General features: G+C 39.7%; 1 protein-coding gene across 2 annotated transcripts in view; it reads left to right on the top strand.

Moving 5' to 3' along the window:
• Positions 1-19120, top strand: part of STK39 (serine/threonine kinase 39) — a 262001-nt gene that overhangs the window by 114407 nt on the left and 128474 nt on the right. For both annotated transcript variants that reach the window (XM_077830249.1, XM_077830248.1), the window contains exons 11-14: positions 1591-1713; positions 1841-1873; positions 5863-5925; positions 6502-6569. In XM_077830249.1, coding sequence (XP_077686375.1) covers positions 1591-1713; positions 1841-1873; positions 5863-5925; positions 6502-6569 — 287 coding nt within the window. The remainder of the gene's footprint in view (positions 1-1590; positions 1714-1840; positions 1874-5862; positions 5926-6501; positions 6570-19120) is intronic.

The raw sequence follows: 19120 nt of genomic DNA, 5'->3' as shown, positions 1-19120 counted from the left end.
AACTGACCAAGTAGAGAGACCATGAAACCTGAAGCTACATCTAGAAGGCTTCCATTGGGCCCTGATTGGAGGAACACCAGGACCTATTTAAATAGGGCTTTCTATTTAAACCCAAAGAAAGAGCGAGACAGGAAGTTGTTCACATAACTGGCTGAATTCCTGTCTGGCAGCTACATTGGACTCTGCCTTCTCACCTGGATCCTGCTTCCCTGCCTTGCTCCTGGTTCCTACTTTCCTGATCTGCTCCTGCCATGTTCCAGTTCCCTGTCCTTGGTCTCTGACTCTTGGCTTGACTCCAACTCTGGCTCTGACCACCGAAGCCCCAGTCATGACAAGTACTCCCCATTATGTATTAATGGCTAGTACTATACAACTCTTCATAGTCCCCTTTTTCCTGTTGCAATGTGTTGATTTTTTTTTTAAATTAGAATTTTTCCATTTTATACTTCTATTACAATAGGCCATTTTTAAAAAAGGCATCCTCTTGAGTTTAACTGCAAAGGCTTTTAAAATTCTGCACTGTGGACAACTTCTTGTTTCTTGGTTTGATCATTTGAAATAATTAAGGAAACTGATTATAATCAAACACCAGTGTGGCTGCTGATTATCATGCTGTGCTTCTAGCAATCTCATGAGTCTCATAAATGCTTTCCAAGGTGTGTTAAGAGTAGTCTGATTCTGTTTTGTTTTGCTCAAGTAGGTTGAGCAGAATCCTGGGAAAACAGGCATGATGTCAGGTTCTGAGAAAGAGCAAGATGGCAACAGAAGGGTATTTGATTTTTTTGATTTAGGAGTTAGCTGCTGGATGCTCCTGGTGTGTGCTTCATTAGACTGCCTAATATACATACATTTGCCCAGTCTGCAACGTGCTACGTGCATGCCTCCTGTTTTCGTAGTCGTGCCTGAATGCGTTTTACGGAGTTATTTATAAAGATACAAACTTAGTTTAAAGGTCAGAAGTGTTTAATAGGTTTTTCACTACATTTTTGTGCTTGTCAGGGATTTTTTGCTTTTAGAGCTTTTTCTCCATCCATATTAAATCTGTTCCATGTCAACGGCAACACATTTTATTTTTTTTAGGGATAGTATTGCATGGGTTAGAAAGAGGTAGAACTTAATTTTAATCTAGCAGTTTAACATCAACTAACGTTTCTGCATAAACACTTCAAAAGTCCAAATGCTTAAGGCTCATATCCTATGAACAATAGTAGGTATAACTTTAACCTTGAATAGTACCATGAATGGTCTGTCTCATTTAAGAGAAAGGGGCTATTCACAGTAGTGAGCGCTATGTACAGTAATTGCTTGCAAGTTCTGGCCCCAAGTAGTTGTGGTTCTCAGAAGATGGTCTATAAATCACCATTAGTCCAAGGAGCCTTTCCTGATGGCACACACAATTACATGTTTTTTAAAAGCCCAAGTATTAACAGGAGAGGTGATCTGTGAAGAGACCTCTCTCCTGAATCAAACTACAGAATGAAAGCATTGGAAAACAGCTGGTATATACTGTAACTGTCTGCTTAGTTACCAGAATGCAAGTAAGGCTTTTGAAGTACAAGAACTAAACATCTATTGTTTCATTTTTCATAGGTTAGACGAGTACCTGGCTCCAGTGGCCATCTTCATAAGACAGAAGATGGGGACTGGGAGTGGAGTGATGATGAGATGGATGAAAAGAGTGAAGAGGGCAAAGCTGCATTTTCTCAAGAAAAGGTAAGTTGTTTTCTACTAACTGCTGATACGCTAACAAAGTAATGTAGTGTTTTCATTTTTTTCTTGAAAGTATTTCTACAGTATAAAATAAACTACAACAGCTAATATCTAACTACTTCTTCTACAGTCAAGAAGAGTAAAAGAAGTGGCGAATACAGAGGTAAATTGTCCTTTGTTACTTTACTGCTCCCAAATAGCTTGGATAGGAGGAAATATTGTGTTAGCTTCCAATTCTTATATTTATAAAAATTGGGGTAAAATTGTAGGGCCTGGTTCAGCAGCCTTTCTGCTGAGTAGTAAATAATTTTGAGTAGGGGTTGAGCATGAAGGTTATGTAGGTGGGCCTGGAATGATTACCCAGAGGGTAAAACGGCTAGGAAATTCAAGCAGATTCTGCTCATGCTTTCTAGCTTTGAAGTCTTAGTAAAAAGTATTGATTAAAATAAGCAATTTGGCTATTTTTTAATGAATCTTCAAAACTGGATCACACTAATTACTACCATTTCCTTCACACGAATGATGGCTGTTTCTCTGTAGCTGAAATGTCTCCAAAGAATTTTCAGCCTTTTAGAATCTGTATTGGTACTACGCATAACTGGTAATTAGAATGGTTCATACCATATGCAGTATAATGGTTCAGTACAGTGGTACAATAGAATAGATTGATTCAGTCACCCATAAACACAAAATAAATACCATTTTAAATGCCATCTTCTTATGCTGAGACTAAAAGGGATTCCTGCCATGTATAAATGGACTAATGGGATTTCTGGTTTACTGTCAAAGTTCTATGTAGATGCTTATTTATTGGATGTATGAAACGGATACATTCTTCACCTGTAGCTTTGGATCCTCCAATCCCGAGTGATGTGTTGCAGAGTCCTACATAGAGGCTGATAGGCTGCAAAAGTTTTGGTACAACAGGATTCTCTGAATTCTGTGCTTGTTCTTTCTCTGACCCCAGTGCTCTTCCTTGACATTCAAAGAAATCATTCAAATTCTTCCTGCCTGAAACTCTCAAACATGGAACCAGTTAACCTGTGGTGTGCTCATCTCTTTGGAAGTGGCTGTTAAGATCTGAGATGCTTTGTGGTGCTGTTCAGTGAATTCCTTGCTGCTTCTTTAGATCAGTCTTCAGAGCTAGAGGTGACATTCAGGATAAAAGTATATATGGTTTGAATAGATCAGAGATTTGACACATTCTTTCCCCTTCCTTAAACAGTTTGAAAGCTGTATCTTCTGCCCAGTAAATCCCAGACTTCATAGATTTAACAAATTGGGTCTTTGCGAGTAGATTTAGGAACATCTGAAAACAGTCTACTTAGACATTTCTTTATCTGGGTGGTTAGTGAAGTAGTTGGCCCACCCTTCTGGACTAACGTGTGTGTTTATAATTTTAAAGCAGTGGGTCTGTAGCTAAGCTTCTGACTTCAAAGGGGCCAAATCAGATTCTGTCTAAATATTTTTATTCTGAAGGATTTGCCATATTTCTAAAGTAGTTGGCAAGGACACAGGTTCTTGTCCCATTCCTCAAAAAAATTCCAAGTTGTTCCATGGGAAATTACTGCCATTTGAAAGAGGAAGTAAACCTGATAAGATGGCAGTCTTTTGTGTGGTGGCTATGCCTTCATCAGCCATATGTGATGCAAAGAAAACTAGATTAATCTTCATGTAGTATAATTGCACTAGTTGTACAGCTTTCCTATGGAAAAGCCTAACCTGTGTCTGGGACAGCACATCTATGGCTGCAGTCAAAGGGGCACAGGAGGAAATTTCTCCCTTAAATTTCCGGGATGAAATAGTAAACCAGGCCCTGAAGTCCTTGGAGTTATCATCTGCCCTGTAAAGTCTGCATTTATGCATTCCATGTAGTAAGAGTTCTCCCGGAGTAGCTAAGGGACACCCACAGCTTCTCTATCCATAAAATCAAATGGTTTCACATCTGCTTCGTGATAAATTTTCTTTGTTTCCTCATTGACATCTCCACATCTTGCAGTAAGGTCACTCTCATCTTTGGCAGGAGAGCTTTGTCATTAAGGTTATGAACTGCTGTCATGAAAATCTTAGCTAAAGTAGAGCTCTCTCCCATTCATTGAGGAATGGTGGTTGTGGAAATCCTCTTAATCAGGAACATACTCAGCCAGTGAGGGAGCCAGGCATTCTGTCTTTGCAAGATCTGTGCTTCAGAAAAGTTAAGGCTTAACAGAGCTAGAACCAAACCGTCAGGTAACTCATCTGGTTATACCAGGCCCACCTCAAATCCAGCAAAGATCTAGGAAGTCCGTGCTCTTATGGCTTATTCAGTTTGCTTTGTTGTTACAGAATGGATATTAAATGAAGTTGGATCTTAAGTGTTTGTAGAAAGGAAGAAATACAAAACTGTGTAGAGAAAAGCAGCCTAGTTTTGATATCCAGTCATAAAATCATAGAATATCAGGGTTGGAAGGGACCTCAGGAGGTCATCTAGTCCAACCCCCTGCTGAAAGCAGGACCAGTCCCCAACTAAATCATCCCAGCCAGGGCTTTGTCAAGTCTGGTCCAGGAGACCACCTGGCATTAATAGATGCACAGGCTTTGTATCTCCCAGAGACGGTTATGCGTCTCGGTATCTGAAACTCTCCCTGCTGTTTTCCATTACTGTTCTCCCTTTCCAGGAACTAGGTTAATGTACAATGGTTATAAAAATAATAAATCTTATGGATGATTACATCTGGGGTGATGGGTGGAAGTGTAAAGGTTCACCATAAATAATGATGTGCTTTAACCAAGCACTCTCAGGAAGGGCTTATGATCTTTCAGACCATCCTGATCCTTTTAGGTAATACCTCTGTGAGCCCACACCCCTTTTTGGCATGTCTGATATTTAATAGAGGAAAGCCGCACCTGACAATAAGGTCATGCCACTTAGAAGCGAAGCTGCTCAGGTTCAATAAGTAGACTCATCTGCTTGCTTGCCATTCCACCTTGGTTTAAACATTCCAAGCGTGGCTTGCTCAGTTCTGTTTATTCTCTGAGAACACTGTGAGTTTAAAGAAAATGGTCTCACCCTGGGAACTGTTCACATTCAGCAGATGCTCTGGTTCTGTAGTGGATGCTGATCCTTCCCCAACCAATGGCCTGTGTCCCGGAAATTGATATGTAGTTTCCTTTGGGTTCCACAAAGTCTAGCAGCAACCAGCCTTGTTCTGCTCTCTGACATGTGCTTTTCCAGCTTTACCCACTGTCGCCCCCTATTTCCTGCCTCCAGACTTAACCAAATCCCTCCTATCTCAGCCAGTCAAATTTCTTTGCCAGTTACTTAGCCCACTTCAGTAGGTCAGATGTGGAAGGCCACAGTGGACTTCATTAGTAAGGGGGTAGTTTGTTCACAGCTTTGATGGGTCTCCAAGTATAATTTGGGCATCAGTTCTCTAAGTAGTGGTCTCTATTTAAGTCTCCCTTTCGTTGTGTGAAGGTGGGATTGCCAGACAGTTCTTTTCATTCCAGATTCATCATTCTGAATGTACATGTAAAAGTCTGGTACATCAGACATGCAGAATCGTCCACTCAGTTAAATCAGTAATTAGTTCCTAGGACAAGAGTTGTGGAGTTTTATACGGTTTTCTTGCTGGTTAAGAATTGGTTACTGTTTAGGTTAGAAATGTGGAGGAAACGTTCTTATTCTTCCCTTAATCTCTGTACATCTCTAAATGCTGTAGGATATTGCCTTGGATCAGAGGTGGTCAGAGTAAGACGAGCAAAATACTTGGAGCATGTCATTGGTGCTGTATGCCTGTCAGTCTTCATGGGGATGGGCAACCCTATCCCTATGAAATGATGTATCTATAGATGTAGAAATACATGTAAAAAGGTTGTAGTCTTAATATAGACAAATTAGTTAATCTAAAGCATTCTTTTTTAACTCTTGCTGACCAAGGATTCTTTAATTTCAGTAAATGCTAAATTTGTGCCCATACAGTATGTAAATTGATATGTTAAAATGACTCCTTTTATGAATCTCAAATGTGTGGTGTCTTTTTTTTTCCTTAATAAGTATGTCTTAACTGGCATCACTGTCCAAAAACAGGCATTCATAAAACTCTTTTGGTAGTGTGTGGATTTTTTTAAAAATCACTTTTTCATAAAGATTTCATCATAATCTTTTAACAGATTTCCATGAATGCCACTAATATCCCAGAACAGATCCAGAATCTATCTATACAGGACCCTCAGGTACTGTCAATAATTACAGTTTATGGACTTTGAGATTTCAGGGAAGTACAAATTCTTATATGGTGGGGGTGGAGGGGAGAGGAGAACATTAAGATGGAGACAGAAATAATGAACATGGATTCCAATATAAAGATTTGGCAAAGCTGGTGAGGTCAATTGTGGTAGACTCTCTTAGTTCTCCACCTACAGCTAGAAACAAGATTTAACTAGAAATAAGACTAGAAACTTAGTGCTGTGTGAAAACAGCTGAAGAACAGCCCAGTATTCTAACTCCATATCTATTACTTAATAGAGTATCAGAATTTGATGCTGAGCGGAGAAAAAAAAACTTTCATCCAGCACCCTAATTTAAGCTCCATGATTTGTGGTTCTGTAATCTATTTAAATACACAGACTGTTCTGCAGGTTTCATTTGCACTTTAGACCTAGCACTTTAATAAAGCCCTTAAAAGGTGCTTGAGAGTCAGAGTTATATATTAAATATTTTATGCTTGCATCAAACCTATAACAGGGAAACTACTGAACATTTCTGTCTGGCATCCATTGTAATTTACATGCTGCTTTTTTACTTAATAGTCCCTGCCTACTGTTAGTGATGAATATACGGAAGTTCCACATGCAGTGAATCTTGTTCTAAGATTAAGGTAAAGGATTCATCTCTTTATTTTAGTGTTCCTTTTTTGTTGACTGTGTTATTCCTGATCTCCCTCATTAAACTTCCATAATATTAGCATAAAATAAAAATGTTAACCTCTTTAATCTCCCAGTATGACCAGTATGAATTATGCTTCCATGACTAATTGGTGTCTTTTAATTGCTTACTAAAATAGAGGAAAATGAAAAGCAGAATATGAATGTGGCTTCAGGCTACATATATCCTTCATTAAGTATTTTCTTTTTTTCCTTGCAATGCAGGATCACAGTCAGTGATTTTTAATGAGTTTCTTTCACACTTCAGCAGTCGGCCTCTGACAGAAATAAACCATGGCTGTATTACAAGTTGCCTGCTCAAAACATTTTTCACTAGCAGCTTTGATCAGCCACTGTGGAGAAATGACAGATATCTTTTGAAAGAACATTTAGTCTTTTAGGAAATGGAGACAAATGTGATGTCTGACTTCATAGTTTTTATTCAGTAGAAGAAAATCAGTTTATATTTTAATAAAATCAGTTTACAGCTTATTATAAAATAATTGCTTATTAAGTATCAAGCTTTATTCTTGGGGAAAATTATTTTTTCACAAAAAGCTAGCTAGCTTTCTATGTAATTTTCATAGGGTTTTTCCTTAAATGTCTAATTTATTTGAAGTAATTTACAGGGGAACACAACTTCAGAACTTGTCATCCTTCTGCTCATGCAGATAACGAGGTGATAATCTCTTCCACAGGCATTTTGTGGGGAGAAAAAAATAAGAGTATTATGACATTATACTTAATTAGCACAAATACACATGAAGGGAGTACAAATAGCCTTTCTATAGCCAAATGTTTTTTAATAGTTGACTCTAAGCCAGAAACAAAACAGCTATATATAAAGTGCAGCATGTGATTTTCCTGAAGGCAATAAAAAATTAAAACTCCTTTATTAGAAATCAGTAAAATATCTGCATGATTAATCCAGAAAGCTAAATATCCTATGTTAATCCAGAAAGCCATCCTCCTCCTCTTGTGACATCTACAGGAGATAGCCCAGTCAACAATGGCTGGGTTGTGTGGCAGTCAGGGATAAGTGACTTTGTTTAAAAAAGTCTTTTAAAGTGATTTGGAATCAAGTTGTGCAGCAGCCAAGCTATGTAACAGGGCAGTCACATTGTTACTCTTCTCCTTTCCATCTGCCCCTCAACTATTTCATACTCATTTTCATCTTATCTCCACTTAGACCATAAGTATCTTTCCATGTATTTGTACAGTGTGTAACACAGTGTGGTCATGATCCTTACTGGGGACTCTGGGTGTTATTCCCATAATGATTTATTGACCAATTGGGGTAATTACTTGAAAAACAAAGCTCGAATATTGCCCCTTGGGAAGACGGTGACTAATGTTCTAAGAATTAAAAAAAAAAAAATTTAAACCACTAGAACAGATGTAGTTCGAAATGCTAGCTGGCGGTCATGTTTAGAAATGTGCAATGAAAATCCCTTTGATTTTACTTTCATATCAACAAAATAGAATGCAAGTGGATTCAAGAATTCCTTGTGTAGATTATATTTTAAAAGCAAAATAAGAAACTATTCACTGCTTTTTACTAGATTAACATGGGCCCTTAGTTTTTTTTCCAGAATCACTCACACTGAATCAAGCTTTGAGAAGCAGTGAGGTAGAATGTGTGGGGAGGTTAATTTCTGAACAGGTAATTATATTGAGATTTAGTGGAAGAGAGGAATTCTGTTTGGTTGGGTTTTTGTTGAAGGGGGCGTGTGTGTGTGTGTGCTTAAAAAAGTCTATAATAGAATGATAAATTATGTACTATATTTCTGTATCAGTAAGTTGTAATAATAAGTTTTGTGACAGTTGCTAATAAGGTTTATCTTGCTAAATATTCACAGTTGGGTATTGCCAAAAGAGTTACTTTGTGCTTGGGGTGGTATGGCTGACAACAGACACAACCTCTTCTGAAATGAGATGTAAGAGGTTACTGTTTTGCTTTCTTTATCTCTTGGGGTTGTGATGAAGGATGAGGCAGATTTACAAACTGGCATTTAAAAATGATATAGGATCTGATCTTTCAAAACCTTACTTATGTGACTAGTTCTTGCTCATGCAAATATTGACTTATGAGTCAAGTTTGTTGAAAGCAAATCCATAATGGGTAACTGGAGTCTTTGGCTACAAGTATGTGGTAGGTGCAAATAGTTCTTTGGCGGGGGAGGGGAATAAAGAATCTTGTTTTCTATAAAGCAGAAAGATCCATAAATGCAAACAGAATTCTTGGGTCTTGACAAAGAGCCTTTTTTCTGAGGCACTGACAGACAACTGGCTCTTAGCAGCTGGCTGAAATGAAGCTTCTAATATTTTTCATTTTGCTTAGTTAATTTTGTTAACTAAACTTAGGCTTATAATAGCTAGGAACTTCGTCTTTCTTTTCTGGCCTGTGCAAAATAAGCGTTGCCTCTATTAAGATACCTGCAGTGGGTTGTTGTAGACTTGGGACGACCTCTGTCTAATTCTCCATTGTGAAGGTTGACTTTTGACTGGAGGCAGGCAAAATAGGAATGAGAACTACTTGAGCTGTCAGTCAAAGGCAAAGGAGCTGCATTTCCTCTTCATTAATGAAACTAAAAAGGAAAATGGGTATGGGCCTGTCTGGACATGGCAAGAGCTGTATTATCTATGGGGAGCAAGGCTTTGTTACACTACCACTTAAAACTTGGTTTGTGTGTTTTTGGTTCTTTGATTCTTATTTACTAAATGAACTCAACCATAATTTAGCAATCTATTAGAGCTGGTTAAAAATTACTGATTTTTTTTTTCTTTTAAATAACATTTTATTGGCCAGATTTTCAACCAACTCTAAAACCTGTGTAGTCTATCTTAGGTGTTTGTAGAACATCAGTGTCTAGGCTCATTGGTCCTGCAGTATACCTTGTTTTAAATTACATTGTGTGCTTTGCTTTTAATCTCATTGTAGGTACGTTAATAGCAGCTGTTGTGATCTGGTGGCAAAGGGACTGGGAAACAGACTCCTGGGTTCTGTTCTCCATTCTGTTGTTGACTTGAAATGTGACTGTGGGCACGTTCAGTTGAGCGGAACTTGTGCTGGAGAAATTGCAAGTTCTTTACATGTAAAAGGAGGTTCAGGCTTCACTGGACATATGAGACATTTTAATCCATTTACAGTTTAATATTTTATCATAATAATTGCTTATTAAGTATCCAGTTTTATTCGGATAGCTGGACCTAGGTCTCTGCATATTTTGGGGGAGGAGCGGGTGGCAGATCATCCCAGATGAGTGCTAATAAAACCCTCAGACCATACTATGAAGTGTTCCTTTATCACACATGTTACAGAAAAACCATTTTTGAGAAGAGGTTTTAATCTTTAGATCTACTTGTTGTCAGTCTATCTGTGAAACCATGTGCCTCTTGTTACTTGGACCCCAACTGAAAGGAGCTCAAAGAAAGCATCAAAATGTTTTAAAATAATCTGACTTAGCTGGGGCCCTACATCACTACAAGCAAGTCCAGGGTCACACTGGAAGGGAACTTTCCCTCCGTCTTCAGTGGCATAAGACTCTCCTTTCTAGCAGCAGCTGAGATAATGGACCTTAAAGTTGTGACATTTCTATGTATAGGAAAAGCTGTTTCTGGCCCAGAACTGTGAGTGTCTGCTTATGTTATAATTAACATATATTATGTCAATTTTTTAATTCTATAATGGAAAAGCACACTAATTCTTCAGTCATGTAGTTGCAGCTAATAAAAACTCTGTTCAACATATAGTCAATATATCTCACTTTTGCTTCCATCACATCTGTGTTCAAAGTGGAGGGAAAAAGCTCTTGTCTTCTACATATAAGGTGACTGTGGTCAGTAGTTTGCTTTGCAACATGCTACATTCAGCTGGGATTACAAAATGGTAAGCAGCGAGAATGCTCCTTAGGATTTCTGTCTTTCTGTCTCCGCTGCTGATTTTTAAACTCCATTTAACATTTCCTGCTGAGATGCTCATTAAGTCTTATGGCCAATACAGATTTGAACACCTCAGAGAATTTTTATTGTAATTGTTAGAATGATCCGTAACAGTGAGAGTCAGCGTTAGCATGGAGTAGCTACCAACTACGGTATATTAAAAAGAAACATTCTCCTGATATGTCACATGCTACTGTCCTACACCTTTAATAGAAAACATATATATTCTAATAAGCTTTGTGAGCTGAGCTCTGAATGGCAGAACTGAGAACTTTTTAAATCATGCTTCTTCATCCAAAATATTGAAAACTCTTCTTAAAATGAAAGTTCACTCTTCAAGCACTCATGCTATTAAGCCCATTAAAGGACATTCACAAGGTTCAAAACAAAATGACTCAGTGTGTTTCATTAGTAGTTTGCAGCAAGTACCTTTGAAAAATTAAAAAATCCTTAGAACTTGCTGGAAAAAATGCAAATATTTACCAGCAGAATACACGCGGGAATTAATTAGCTGTAATCTTTGATAGCAAGACTGTCCAAAGTGTTCATGTAGACCAGTCACCACTTACTTCCTCTGCAACTCTGTTTGCTGGAGACTTTCTTAAAGACCTGTGCTGAAATAAGCAGTGGTGGGTCACACAAAAATAACTTTTACTTGTCGTTAGTGACAGCAGCAGAATAAAAGTGCAGAGCTACATCCCAAATTGATTCTCTCAAAAGAAAATTCATGTAAGGGTGCATCTTGGTTCCTTTCTAGGCCAAATGTCTCAGTCATGCTGCTTTATGATAGTCCTGTTAGATTTCACAAGCTAAAGAGGGTTTAGCTGGGTCACTAGTTTATTGGACATATCCCATGCAAGACCTAGATTGGTGATTTCAGCCCTAAAATAGCCATCATTTAAAAATTCCCTGGAACTCGTTATAAGAATGAGTATTTAGCTCTGCTGGTCCGGCCAGGTTCCAATTTGAGTAGCTGATTTTTTCCATCTTTAACTTGTATTTAGTGAGTAGTCTTGTCAGTGGGACTAATGTGGAGGAAAATATTTCTCAGTGTGAGCAAAGGTAGCATTATTGAGTCTTAAGTAATTACATTCTGTCTAGTTAGTTCTCTATTGCAGTTTTAGTTGTTCATTTCCTGCCCCTGGAAAGATTGTTCTATGGTATTGCTATGCACTGTAAAATAGCGAGTGCATGTCACCCCAGAGGCATTGATTTAAAGTAATCCCTGTGTATAACTTATCGAATTTCTTTGAAATAATTTGGTATTAAATATTTACTTACACCAATGGTTTTTGTAAAGTCAAATTCCATTCAAAAGACTACACTGCTAGCATTATGCAATGGCCTGAAAAATATTTCTGCTCTCAGAAGATTGTCTGTACTTTGCGTGCAGTATAGCTACATCCATTTGAAGATCTAATGCTGTCAAAGTACCTACATGTTAATATATTTCTCCCTTACCTACATCATCAGTGTTACTTTGGTATCCTCTTGTCATGAGAAAATAATTCCTAATTCAAGTGTGCTCAAAGCAATCACTACGAGTAACTACATAGAAACATACATTACTTCCTCTCCACAGAAAGCTAAAATATGGTGATTTACCTCCAATTTTAAAGAGCAGAAAAAAAGGAAGGATGACCCTCCCAGGCTGCAGGAGATCCTTGATACATATATTGTGGGTGGATTTTGAAAGGATCTGTATGGTATTCTGGTCACACAGCAATGATCTTGGTAGGATATAAGTAATAAAGGAAGAGTTGACACTGCCCCAAGACTAATTCAGTATAGTTCTTGTGGACCAGATGAATTTTTCCTGTGGAAAGACAAGAAGGGTAAGTACTTTCCACTTGCATTTGCAAATAGGGTATTATGTTGTATAATTGCATATTTTATTTAGAAAGTTGAATATGGAGATAATAAGAAATAAGAACTGTTTGCACTTATTTATTCATAAATATTGTGAATTATCATTTTAACTAAAATAAGTCCATTTTCTAGAGTAAAATAAAATTTTATAATGGTTGTTATAGTATGTGATTAGTATCTGCTTTTTAGCTTCCTAAGAATCTTCCTCTTCTACACCTTGGAAAAAAGTCCAAGGAGTAGATAATACTAGGTATCCTACGAATAGCAGGATCATTCGGGCTAAGTGCCATAATGGCATAATGTAGTTGATCAGATATACAGATCAAAGGTGGTCCTTTAAGATGAAATCCTCCTACATTAGTGTAAGGGTTGTCTGTAGAAAGTATTTTTCTGTGAAGGATTATATACAAAACTATGAAACTCTTTGTGTGTGAATTAACTGTCTTTTGTGCTAGCAAGACTTGTCACAGTGTGCATCTTGAATACAAGTATCTGCAGTAGGTTAAAATGTAGATCGTACAACTTGTAGGTAGCCTCTTTTAAAAATGGTTCATAGCCAGCTAATTTATCCTCAACTAAAGGTAATGGACCTACCTGCAGGCTATTCCACCAGCTTAAATTCAGGTCCTGAGGCATTCAAAACACAGCAAGTTTCCTGAGTATAGGTGTCTCTAGATCAGTAGCTATTGAATCTTCAGTCAGAAAGCCATTCTCTTGAAAGTTCAGAGTGCTCAGCTACTGGTGACTCAGCAGATTTTGTGCTCAAGTTAAAAACAGGTCCTGCTTCTTAGACAGACGTATAATACCTTTGTGGTAACCTTTATTCATGGACTCAGACCACTTAAAATATTAAAGGAGTACTGGGTCTGATGATATCACTACTGGTAAAGTACACCCATTATGTAGCTTCAGTCATTAGAGGAAACTGAGTTAATGGTACCCAAGTAACTCTTCCCCCTACTTTTCCTGGCAATATAGTGTTTGATGATGTGGGGGCGGGAGAGGGGTAGAAGGGTCTACTTCTCTTAGGGTATGTCTACACTGACAAGTTTCTCCGCCACAAGTTATACTCCTTTTATTAAAACACTGTTGCGTGTCCATACTGTGCTCCTTGTGATGCAGAAGTGCATCAACATTAGCAGCTCTTGCAACGGCAAAGACAGCAATGCACTGTGGTAGCTACCCCACTGTGCAACTGGCCGCAGGGGTGCTTTGGGAAGGGTTTGCAATGCCTCATGGGGCAGGCACATTGTTAAATGATGCAGGTTTCCCAATCCCATTGTTCCCTGGGCATCCTACTACGTTGCCAGCTGCTTTTCAATTGAAGTGTGCGTGGGGGGAGTGTGTGTGTATGTGGGGGGCACAGTGTGTTTCGGGGCGCAGAGCGTGTCAGCATGCTGTCTTGAAAGTTCAGACCATGGCAGGAAGCAACCAGTCTTGAGGCAGGGAGAGGGGGAAACCCCAACATCAGCCCCCACTTCCCTCCCTGGGAGCAGATCAGCACAACACACAACGGCTGTCAGAAACAGTGCTTTGAAAGGGGAGGGGCACGTCTCCAGTTCAAAACAATGAGCAGAGCGGTCACTTGAGACATTATGGGACAGCTCCGGAGGCCAATTACAGCGCAGAAAGCAATCAGTGTTTACACTGGCAGTAGAGCCCTGGAGCCTCTGCGCAAATAGCCTGACGACGCTCGCTGAGGTGGTTTTTTTGCAGCGCTGCAACTGAGGAGTTTCACAAAGTGGCTTGGCAGTGTGCACATGTCTGCAGTTTGAGCACAAAAAGCTGCATTACTGCGCAGAAACTTGCCTGTGTAGACAAGCCCTTAGCATGTAAAACACTTTTCCATTCCAGGCCTTTTTTGGAAGGAGTGTCCAAGGAGTGTAAGGAGTGTCCAAGGATTTGTCCTCTTTATCCAATGCAGGCACACCTGGTTACTGTGTTGAGAATGATTTCAGTTTTTGGTTTCCAGTGCCCTGGAGACATTGAATCGTAAAAGTCATGTATAAAATTCTCAGATGCTTGAAAGCTTTAAAACTGGACAGTGACATAGGCTTTCCTTATGTCAGTCTCCTTCTTACAGTGAAAGAGAAAGTATGTCCTCCACATTTTACGCAGTCTTGTCATATGGTCTAAAGCACTGGAATATTTCTTATCGGTTATGAAGATGAATACAATTGTGACTGCTGTACTGAGTACTGTCCTCCACTTAGAGATTCTGCATCTGCAGACTTTGAACCAAATTCTGTCCTTGTGGATATGTGTTACCTTTCACTGATTACTCAGGGTGCTCTGTCTATGGGAGACTGGAAAAGTTGATGCACCCTTCTGAGAGAGACCTCAAGCTGCTTTGGGTAGCAACATTCTTTTACCTTCGCTACTAGAATACTTCACGCTCTCTCCTTGATCAGCTAGTCAAGTCATACCTGTCAACGTTAGACAGATGCACATCAGACAGTATCATGTTTTTGACAAAGGGGTCAGCTGGGAAAGCTAGCAACTTATTCTATGTCTGTTTCCAGTTCAACTAGGTTCAACTCCGTTGAAATCTTTGGTTGTCATCTTAGCATGTTGATACAACATCAGAGGTGAAAAATTACTAGCCTCCCATTTAAAGGGGTGCACACATTCAGGAAAGCTTTGATAAAGCAACTTAAGTTGTTTGGAATTTTAACAAGCATGCTTTGCTCCTGCTTAAGCCTAAGGTATCTTTTAGGCCTCTTCAAAAAACCCTTTTGCACACTCAAGGAATTTTTCCTCAAGAAATGCATCTTCCTTTTAGAACTAGCCACAAAGCTTTTGTTTTGATTGAATAAATGAAATCACTGTCCAGAATCAACTCTTGTAGTGGACTAATCCCACTCTCCTTCTGAAGAATTGGAGTGTTGCTTTCGTTAGCTTGGTCACATGACAGTTCTGTACTTGGGGAATTTGTCAACATGCTGAGATATTGTTGTCTCTTTTGCTCTTTTGTGCAAGGTATACAGAAGCCCAGTTCGGCTTTAAAGGTTGAATCTGAACTTGGTGCTCTTGTTCCCTTTGCTCTTGTTCCCTTTGTTAGTCAGGAAGATGCAGTATCTTACCTCCTTTGTAAGGAGTGTCCAAGGAGTGTAAGAGACACATCCCTTTCAGACAGACACTTCACAGGGCGGTGGGGAGGTTAGTTAACTTGCTGACAGAATCAGGAAGTTCTCTACATCCACAGTATGTGCTCCAGTGTGCAATAAAAGTTTGATTATTGTGTGCAGAAACAATTATGCACTTCATTGTTATAAATTGCAATATTTCTGTACTTTCGTTATCAGACTCTATTTTCAGACACTTCCAGCTACTTCTAGAGGAGGGGAGAGCTTTCTTTTTGAACTGAAACCTCTCCTGCCTGTTTTTGGCCAATGATGAAAATTGTTTTCAAAGATGGTACAATTTTATTGGCCATCTTTAGTTAATCAAGCATTTTTTTTTAAATAAAAAGATGTTTTTCGCTAGTCAAGTTGTATTTTTCCATTGCTTTTCTTTGTTAGTACACTCCAAGAATAGTTTTTAAAAAAAAAATGCCACAAACCTCATTTTCTGTCCTGTAGCAAAGAAAACATTGTAGAGAAATGGATACAAACACTGAGAGAAATATAGAAGTCTGCAGATAGCATATAAGTGAAGCTTTAACTGAATATTGCCTTTCAACTAAGTAGGTAGCCTATGCTCCTCTCACTAGCCAAAGAACTGAATTCCCACGGAGATCTATGCAGGCTGGGTCAGACTGATGGAGAGGTCCATTCCAGAAAGGAAATAACGAGTGAACAGACTGTCCATTTTGCAACCTGCCAGTCCATGACTTAATAGGACATAGTGACTGTTGTCAGACGCCACTGGTGTGGTGCTCTGCTCTGTTCAATGTTGATAACAGTCGGCTGCATCTGTGTTTTCCTTCTGTGTGCTGCCCCGGCTCTGCAGAGTGCTGGCACAGCAGACCTGAGAGAACCCCTGGTGACCACAGACTCCAATAAGGTACAAAGGCACCCGGCCAGGTTTATTGTCAAACAAAGCACAGTAATAGTTTCCAGCAGACTCTACAGGACGTACTACGAATTTGTGCCTCCTGACAATGGACAAAGCTCAGTCAGTGGCGGGACACTCCACTGCCCCCTAGGCCGGACAAAGATACCACCCCAGGGATGTATTCTTATACACAGGTACAAACAAGTTACACATCACTCCTGGCATTTTGAGGTGCAACCCCTCTATGTAGCAATGTACAACCCCTCTACGTAGTAAGATGTCGCGTCTCACCTTGTACATGTTGGTTCGAACAAAACAATTCTATCCATCATATTACCCTTCTGCCCATCTTTAGTATGGGTCAGCCTGTTCCTTGTTATCTGTGTGGAATGTGCAATATCAGAGTGTTCTGGTACCTTTTTAGGTATGTGTATTTTTGCAACATCAGCCCTTTCCTTGCCAGCTTCTGTGAGCAGGGCCTGCCTCTGGCTCGCAACTTAACTTAACTTTGCTTTATATTAACAAAGTCTTGACCATTACTTTAGTTCAGGCCTTAAGCCTCATACCGGGCCTCTGATACAAGGGTTCATGTTTCAGGGCCTCATCTTACTACAGTGACCAGTAAGGAAAAATAGACTTTTTCTCTCATTCTGCCTCCTTACTATCTTGCTACTCATATCCCCATCCTTGTGAAGCTCAGGAGGCCAACCTGAGTCTGAGAAGGAGCCAATGTACATTGCCAAAGAGCCACAGTAATACGTCAGGAGCCCCCCATTAGCTCTTCCCTCCCGCTCCCAGCACCTCCCACCCACCGGCAGCCCCGTTGATCTGCGCCTCCCGCCCCACACCTTCTGATCAGCTGTTTTGTGGCATGCAGGAGGCTCGGGGGGGGGGGGGGGGAGAGCGAGGGCATAGCAGGCTCAGGGGAGGGGGCAGGAAGGGGTGGAGTGGGGGCAGGGCCTGTGGCAGAGCCAGAGGTTCAGCAGTGAGCACCCCCCGGCACATTGGAAAGTTGGTGCCTGTGGCTCCAGCCCCGGAGTTGGTGCCTATACTAGGAGCTGCATATTAACTTCTGAAGAGCCGCATGTGGCTCTGGAGCCACAGGTTGGCCACCGCTTTTGTAAAGGCTCTTTGGTTTAAGAGCCACCACCTGCAGCAGCTTAAGAACTAAATGGGCATTTCTAGCATTTTTCATTGTCAGGATAGCCTTGATGTTAAACAAGCAGCTTGGCTCCATATGCGCAGTAGGAGCCTTTTGTTCACTCACTCACATGCACGCACGCTTTGGAATGAGCCAGCTAATTTTGGGGCTGTCTCTGTGCAAAGTGGTGGGATAAAGGACAGGATTTGGTTTGAGGTTGTTTAGGTGGCAGTAGGAATTGCAAACACTGTTTTGTAGGCCTGCTCTGGTTTTAGTGTATTACAGCTCATCATCAGCCTAAATCTGTGTATATTTATCACACACCGAATAAGTGTTTGTATTCACTAGTGCCTCAATCTCAGCAATTTATGAGCTAAATCATAAATCTTATCTCTGCCCCATCTATTGGAATGATTCTCATCTTGTACCTATGACTGATGTAATCCTTTTTTTTTTTTTTAGTCTTACATACTGATGTTTCATTTTAGATTGGGATTGGTCAGCTGTGGAGGGGTTGTCTTAAATTTGCTCTTCAGCTGGCAAGTTGTTTTCCAGTTGTCCGTTGGTGGCTACATAACATTTTGTACTGATTAATTAAATGATGGTGGTAGAAATCCAGTGATCTGCAGCGGCTATAGCTTTTGCAGCAGGTGTGGAAGGGTAGGTTTGTATAGAGACTGGCAGCAGGAGCAATCCCTTCAGAAATTAAAAACTTCCAGCAATGTAGGAAGTGAATGAAAGTGCTACATTAAGTTATGAACTTATTGTACCTTTCTAAAGCACATTTGGTAGGTACAGACCATAAAATGTGTTTAATTACATTTCATATTGCCCCTTAAAACTTGTCATTTTGCACCATGAAAAACAGCACATGCTTCACTGAGGAGGAAAAAATAAACTTCAGTTTTAGCTATGGAGCAGTGCTATAAAACGTACACCATGATTAATTAAAACACTTTCTCCAGCCTTCAAGCACTTCTAAGATATCTGTTCTTAAATGAAAAATGTTTTCTGCCCTTGTATTCCGGAACACTTCTAAAACACCACTCTCTCGTTCTGTGATTGCCTAGCTTGATTATACTTTCTCTTGGCATTATATGATCAGAAAACTTAGAATATTTATATTGAAGAAAGGAAGGTCTGGCCTGGGACTAGTGCCAGAAACCAGTACTAAATATTCTACTTTCATTTTAAAAAAACCCTTCAGACTCTGAGGATTCCTAAATCTGCAGGCTAAAAACAAATGTTCTCCTCCTAGAATAGCAGATAACTAGTATTTGTAGGGCAGGAGAACTTACAAGTATGCCTGTATGGCCTGATCCAAAGCCTATTGAAATTAGTGGAAAAACTCCCATTAGTTTCAATGGGCTTTGGATCAGGCCCATATTTACTTACAAAGAACCAGCTCCTGGTCCCATTGGAGCTGATGGAAGTCTTGCCACTGACTTCAATGGAAGCAGGCTCAAGTCCTCAGCACCCAATTTGTTTGTACCAAAAAACTGTATTGAGTTAAAGCAGGAGTGACTCTGCATTCGACAATGACCTGGAATTATAGGA

This window comes from Eretmochelys imbricata, chromosome 11 (genome assembly GCF_965152235.1).
Source record: "Eretmochelys imbricata isolate rEreImb1 chromosome 11, rEreImb1.hap1, whole genome shotgun sequence".
Lineage (NCBI taxonomy): Eukaryota > Metazoa > Chordata > Testudines > Cheloniidae > Eretmochelys > Eretmochelys imbricata.
Note: the sequence above shows the minus strand (reverse complement) of the source record. Positions and strands in the feature narration are given on the sequence as shown.